This window comes from Odontesthes bonariensis, chromosome 20 (genome assembly GCF_027942865.1).
Source record: "Odontesthes bonariensis isolate fOdoBon6 chromosome 20, fOdoBon6.hap1, whole genome shotgun sequence".
Classification (NCBI taxonomy): domain Eukaryota; kingdom Metazoa; phylum Chordata; class Actinopteri; order Atheriniformes; family Atherinopsidae; genus Odontesthes; species Odontesthes bonariensis.
Window position 1 is genome coordinate 18,549,501 of NC_134525.1, and position 7,526 is coordinate 18,557,026.

Genomic DNA, 7,526 nt, shown 5'->3' on the forward strand with positions numbered 1-7,526 from the left:
GCGTGCAGATCTGCAAGTCTGTGAAAGTACACACACTGTTAACATGGTTAGAGTGAAGCTTAAATTAAACTGTGAAAAATACATACGAATAAAGTTGTGACAGTATCTTCCAGCTGCAGGAAATGTAATTTGAATTCCAAAAATCTTCAGGAGAGATGTTTTTTTTTTTTTTTAAAGAATCGCAGGTGAAAAGACATTTAGAATTGGTTAAAAACATGAGCGTTTGTTTTTATTTTAAAACTGACTTTCAGAAGACATGAATTCAACTTCTACATAAAAATTCCATGTTTCACCAGGAATACTTTGCAGTAAAGAAAATCAACACTGAGGTAGGTGTCACTCTCTGGAGCATCTTCATGATGTGCTCCTTAATATGTTCAGCCACATAGCCATTGTATTTCATATGGAAACACCAGATCAGTGTGTTACAGCAAGCATTTAGTCTTTGGAGTTGTTCATACTGATTTGTAAAAGTACTTGTGCAGGTGGGTTATGCTAATAATGGCATATTTTACATTAATACATATTACGAGTTGGTCTTCAAGTTGACAACTCGCTGCTTATATATTTCCATGGTAATTGCTTCTTGTATGAGACATTAAATGCGATGAAATTTTGTATGTGTGTAAAACACCTACCATTCCAGTTTCACTTTGGAGAAACGCCTTAACCCTGATCAATATGATTTGCATTTTGATGTTGTAATCACGTTTTAGCTGGTTGAAAGGAGGGCAAAACGCATCAGCCAGTGTTTTTTTTGTTTTGTTTTGTCCTAGTGAAATCCTCTGGTTTTATTTCAGAGGACAAATTTGACGTGACTCTGCTTTAGTGGTGCTCTGGAGCAATCTGAGCAGGCATGACAATATGTTGGTGGAGCAAATATGTTGCGGTGCACCTTTTGTTACAGTACAGCAGAGCAATTCATCCGGCTGAACAAATACAGAAATAAAGTAGTGCCGGAGGTGGGGGAGGCAAATGGAGTAGCATGGGGACCACAGGGTAGGCACAATAAATTAATGCTGCAGCGGTTATAAACTGAGCTTGTTGTGTTGGAGGGCCTTACTAAACTAAATGGGAAAAATGGTTTTCATGCCCCAAATTACCATCATTACAAAAACATTTTACAGAGTAATCTTTGAATTACCTTGTGTATGAATTGTGCTCTATAAATAAAATTACCTTGCCTTGCCTTGCCTAATCTGCGGTTCAGAAACATAACACTTAACACTAACAGTTTGTGGAGTATTTTAGGCTGGCAACACTGAATCATGGCTCTACACAGAGTGTACTTATCATTTAGGGTTGTAAACTACAGCCATATGAGGTTTATTTTTGTTGGCTGAACATTCTGTTACATGACACCCTATACCTGCTGGCCTTTAGTTGTTGTGAAGCCCGCTGAATGGAGCCAGTGGACTGTTGATTATTAACATGTTATTGTCCACAAGCTGCTTTATGCTCAATGGAGCAAATCAACCACTTATCTCTCTCAGGTCCTCTTAACTGCAGCAGTGACCTTTAACTTATGACTTAACTCTGCAGTCAGTCATTTTTATGTATAAACCAAAATGTCTGTTTAGAGTAGCCCACAGCCTGGCGGTTACCATCGGAGCAAGAGAAGTTGTGTGAAAAGGCACCGTGGGTGTTCACATTTTTCAACAGTTATATGAAAAAGGTGCAGCCATTTCTGTTACTTTATGTATCCTGAAATGATTTTATTAAAATTCATCTTGTCCTTACCAACTCTTAAGAATAGGTGATTATAACCTCAGATTAACAACACACGCCAAATTACAATGTGTGCTTAATTTAACATGTACTTCATTCATTTAACAAAAACTGAACCATAATGCAGAAAAACTAAGTACACCCTTACTGCTTCTTCATGAATTTAGAGAGTTGGAGTCCATCATCCCACAGTGAGAGAGATTATTCACAGTTGGAGAACATTCAAGACATTTGCCAATCTTTCTAGGAGTGGACGTCCCAACAAGTTCATCCCAAATTCACAGTGCTACATATTCAGATTCTACAGGCCCCAGTTAGAAAGTTTGATTTTTAAAGTTCTTGACCGTACAATCACAACCCCAATTCCCCAAAAGTTGTGACACTGTGTAAAACCCACATAAAAAAAAGCCAAATGCAATGCTCTGGAAATCTCATAAACTGATATTTCATCTCAAAGAAGTTGTGATTCAGGCAAAAAAAGTCTGGAAAAGTAAGTGGCACTAAAAAGAAACAGCTGAAGGAACATGTTGCATCCATTTAGGGTTATTGGCAACAGGTCAGTCACATGACAGTATAAAAGATGCTGCTATCAATGTTGAGAAAAGGCAAAAGAAAAGGACTACCAGAAGAATCCTCCTCTCTTTAAAATAAACGTGGCAGCATGGCTTAGATTTTCAAAGTTGCATCTGAACAAACTACAAGTAGCTGGAACAATGTCCTTTGGACAGATGAGACCAAAAAGGAAACATTTGATCATAAATCACAGTACCGCATTTGGAGAAAACTAAACACAGCATATCAGCATAAACACATAATACCAACTATCTTGCACAGTGGAGGAGGCATGATGATTTGGGCTTGTTTTGCAGCCACAGGTCCTGCACACTTAGCAGTCATTGAGTCCACCAAAAACCTTTTTGTATACCAAAGTGTTCCAGTGTCAAATGTGTACGAGAGCTGAAGCTTGGCTGAGACTTATTCATGCAATAAAACAGTGATCCCAAACTCGGCAAATCTACAAACACAATGTAAAATAAAAGAATCAAGGTGTGTCAGTTGCCCAGTCAAAGTCCAGACCTCAACCTGATTGAAATGCTTTGGTGGGACTGAATTCCTGTAAGCCTCAGTGAATTGAAGCTACTTTGCAAATAAGAGTAAAACCATAGAATTGATTAGGGTGTATTTTCTTTTCCACGTGTGTGTTTCTCATGAGTCTGCCAAAATACAAATATCTTAAGCTGTCACAGTAGTTGGATAAAATGAGGCGCAGTACAAGACTGAGCCCCTCCGTATATCCATGAAAAGTGACGAAAATGGTTTTACTAATGAATCAATAATCCATGCATTGTCTGTGTTTCGCAAAAGCCTGACTAACATAAATCAGAGGTGAAACCGACTATGTGATCAAAGACTCTCAGTAAGGATAATATGAATGCAGGTTATATTGCACAGTTATATCCAATATTGGCTTGAAGACACAGCCAGCAGTTGAATTGATTTCTCATGTGCCTCTGCTTGCTGAGGGTCACTCCACGCTGCACACAGCTGAGCTTGCACTACACTGACCACCATCCGGGAGAGGAGTCACGTCGCATCCCGTGCAGGGCGTCTCTGGGGACCCCTCCTGGAAGAGCTGGCATATAAAACCAGTGACTCGCCCCACCCGGACAAAGTGAGGTCCAGTCTGGCCCCGACGCGCTCGAGCAGCGTTTTATGGATACTTCAGCAGTTCAGCATCCTCCTCAGCCCAGCCCAGCTCAGCGGAATTAACAGTGGCACGGGACGACTCTGAAGACGACATCTCCTCCTCAGTAAGCGTTCATCCTGCAAACCCGCTTGAGGTGCGTATCATGTGGGATAAAATGTCACTGTAAATGATGTGGTGTCGCAGATTCTGTGCGCTTTTGGAAGCTGCGTTTTTGTTTGGAAACGTTTCAACAACATGCGGTATGCGAAGCAATGTGACGCTGTGACGTTAGATGTCGGACTTTTTTTTTTTTTTTTTTTAGAAATGACTGAATTCAACTTTAAAAAACTGTGCCTTAATGAGATGCAGTAAAGGCAATCAATTTCAGGAATTATGTGCGTCACAGAGGACTGACGTAATATAATTAACTGCACCGCATGCTGAATATTAGATTCATATTGTTTTCAATCATATTAGCGCATGTTTTATCACAGTGTGAACTTTCTGCTAATACAGTTGATTATTTATATCACGTCACTGTCCACTGGAGGTCAAATGAACCAAAATCCCTGCGCATCACTGTGTGCCGGAAACAGGTTTGATTGTTACCATAGCAATAAGAGGGCTGGTCCCTGTTCGGGACAGCAGCCAAGAGACCACACCCTTCTCTGCTGTGGCATCCATAGATGCTCCCGTGTGGACCTTCAAGAGAGAAAAGAAATGCTTCTTGAGCTTCTCTTCAAACACGAAATGTTTGGTCGATGCTGCAGATTTTACTGCAGCCATCTGGGGAAAATTCAAATTTAATCTAATGATTGACAGGACGAGGTGTTGTCTGTTACAGGAACGTTATAGTAATTTGCTTGAAAGAAAGGCATTTTGTTGTATTAGTCCTTGATCGACCTGACTTGTGACTTTATCTGCTCAGGGCAGCTTTTCACCACATAGAGTGAATTAGATTGTTGGGAGACCTACCATGGCGAACAGAGGGCCCAGTTACGGACTGAGCCGGGAGGTGCAGGAGAAGATCGAGCAGAAGTATGACACCGATCTGGAGCAACGGTTGGTGGACTGGATAGTTGCACAGTGTGGAGGAAACCTGGATAAACCACAGCCGGGCAGGGAAAACTTTCAGAAATGGCTGATGGATGGAACAGTGAGTGGCTGCAGTAACTTGCTACCTAAAATAGAAACATGTTGAATTATTTAGGATACAACATAGCTCTTCAATTTTAAAGAGCCCAGTAAGTTAGTGAATTTATGTGCCCAGTTATTTTCAAACTATCTAATAATCTTATTGGTCTTGATTTAATATATTCTTAGAGAAACTTATATTAGGTCATTTTTATTAATTAATTTTATTTAGGCATTTATCTCCTTAATAATGCGGTGTGGCCTCATAACATTGAATTTCATTTGCCAAAGTAACTCGTACTTTTGTACATGGGATTACCAATGATTAGAATAATAAAAAAAAATCATTCTACTTTCAAAACCAAAAGCAGAGCTCGAGATTATCACGCAAAGATTATACAAAAATAATCATTGTGAAATTTGGTGCACAAAAATAACAAGTATGGCATCAAGGCCTGTTGTGTAAAATATGATCAAGGCAGATTTCCAACCTCTTTTGTCCCAGATCCTGTGTAGACTCATCAATAGCCTTTATCCAAGGGGGAAGGAACCAATCAAAAAGATTGCAGAGACCCAGATGGCCTTTAAACAAATGGAGAAGATCTCTCAGTTCCTGCAGGCAGCAGAAACTTATGGAGTGACAACCACGGACATCTTTCAAACAGTAGACCTCTGGGAAGGTAAAAGGGATCTCACAAACCAGCAACTTGTCTTTTATAATCTAGCCTCTGTCTGCTTACTTTTTCTCTGCTAATTGGACCATGTGCATTCTTCAGATTTGTTTTTAAAAGCTACATGCCACTAAAAATGTTCTGGCTACAGGAAAAGACATGGCAGCCGTGCAAAGGACCCTGATGGCTCTGGGGAGTTTGGCTGTCACAAAGGACGATGGACAATACAAAGGAGACCGAGAGTGGTTCCACAAGTAAAGAAAAACCTCACGCTAACGAAAGAGCTCTGTCTCTCCACAGCTGTATCTCACTGTATCTGTTTTACACATTCAAAATTTACCCACTTCGCCATGTGACCGTTTTGTTTTATGTGTGTAGGAAAGCTCAGGGCTATCGACGAGATTTCTCTGAAGAGCAGCTGCGCCAAGGACAGAATTTGATCGGTCTGCAGATGGGCAGCAACCGTGGGGCTTCTCAGTCTGGTATGACAGGCTACGGTATGCACCGTCAGATCATGTAGACCACTTCCAAGCGAACGTGTACCCCTGCTTCCAGACCTTATTTTCTACTAATAACACAAATGTTGTGGCCCCAAAACTTTCCTAAGCTTTGTAGAACTTGCCGTATTAACCTCAATTTCCCTGGAATTGCTGCTTTAATCAACGTCTTAAAAATGATGTCAAGTGTTATAGATTTCCTTCTTCAAGCTCACGTCCTCTTCCTCTTTTGCCTTTTATTATTTCCTTATATGTCTCCAGCCTTGTTGACTCTGTTTTCTTACATTCACGTCAACATGTTTACCTATTGTGGATTTCAGTCAGTCATATATGTCTCTTATTGTTTTGAATAATATATGATGCAAGCTATCAATATTGTACACATATTTACAGAGATACTTTAAGCTACTGTTACAGCATGTTGTATGTATTCTAATTTATATGAAGATGCCGTATACTTAAATGTTCTTTTAGTCATTATAGAATGTTCCTGGTATTGTGCAATTATTATAGCCTTAAACTCAATGGAGCTCAATAAATGAGGATGTCACTGCTGTCTTGTCTGAAGCCTTGGTGCAGTGTCTTCTGTAGCCAAATCAACCTCACGTTGTGCCTGGTTATGGAACTTCAAAGACTGGGTCCTGGTACACTGGCCTTGAATTATAAATGAGTGTCATTCATTCTGAGCCATGCCCCTGTTATTTGTTTATTAGGTAACATATTTATCCATGTTGTGTCCAATTTGTGTACAATGTACAAGTGAGTGTTCAGAAGCCAATACGTATGACAGTCAAGTTTCCATTTCTTGTGTCAGGTAAACACATTGCTTGAAGGTTCACTTTTATGTGTTATGTTTATATTTTCTACATGTATTTATACCTGGAGGCTTGTAAGAAGAGGTATTAAAAAAAATAAAGTATGACAAAAGATATCGGTGTGTGTGTTATGTACTGTAATACATAAGTAAAGGTGTTATGATAGGACGTCAGGGTTGTATGCTGTGTGCTCACTGTGAGCACACTGTGGGTATTTTTTTTTATCTCGGCTTTATGTTCCAGCTCCTCCCTTGTGCCCATCCCTCTTGTCTCTCCTCACTGTACACAATCTAATAAAGTGTCAGCAGCACAGTATAATTTGGATGCTGGTTCCTGATTCAAGCCTTTGGCTTGCTGCATGACCTTGAGTTAGATATTAAATCCTTCCCTGCTCCAGCGTTGATTCTTAATAGCTGATCTTACTTTTATGAGAATGCATTAAAAAAAGGAGAGCCACCAAAATTGCTATAAAACCTTTTTTGATTTTTCAAAATTTCCAAACAAACGACAGGATTTCCCTGAGTTTCTTATAGAAGTTTCACATCATAACAAAAAAGGCTTCTTCAGCTCTAACTGATTGGACATCGTGAGCGTTCAACCATTGTGTTTAGCACTGAATTTTCAGTTATCAAATGTCTGCATGGTTACCAGGTCAGCCTAATGTTTCAGGGCATGTTAGGTCTTCATGAGGTTTGGTTGGGCTTTGGATGGCAACAGAACACATCATACTGGAAGGGCAGTGATCCATTTTATGGGGGCAAATGTTCCTGACCATTGGTTTTTTAAATGGCACATATGAAAAAAGCATGCATGAATTAACAGTTTAGCATGCTATTAGCATCCAGTGACTAAACAGAGGCTAATAAAGAGTGGACCTTTAAGCAACATAAAGGCTCCCATTCATGGAACATATTTATTTTATCACTCAATAGAACAAAGTGATATCCTGTAAAGTAAATGTCTAATGTACAAGCATGTACTTACTTTCTTAAGG

General features: G+C 39.7%; 1 protein-coding gene across 2 annotated transcripts; it reads left to right on the forward strand.

Annotated features, from left to right (window-relative positions):
- The first annotated feature begins 3,249 nt into the window (after positions 1–3,249).
- Positions 3,250–6,646, forward strand: tagln3b (transgelin 3b). Of its 2 annotated transcripts, none has more exons than XM_075452204.1 (5): positions 3,250–3,569; positions 4,349–4,571; positions 5,055–5,229; positions 5,372–5,474; positions 5,599–6,646. In XM_075452204.1, exons 2-5 carry the CDS (start codon positions 4,392–4,394, stop codon positions 5,738–5,740), a joined length of 600 nt encoding a protein of 199 aa, XP_075308319.1. In that variant the 5' UTR covers positions 3,250–3,569; positions 4,349–4,391; the 3' UTR covers positions 5,741–6,646. The 2 variants fall into 2 exon arrangements, with proteins under 2 accessions (XP_075308319.1, XP_075308318.1); XM_075452203.1 differs by having other exon boundaries at positions 3,251–3,569; positions 4,344–4,571.
- Positions 6,647–7,526: the final 880 nt, after the last annotated feature.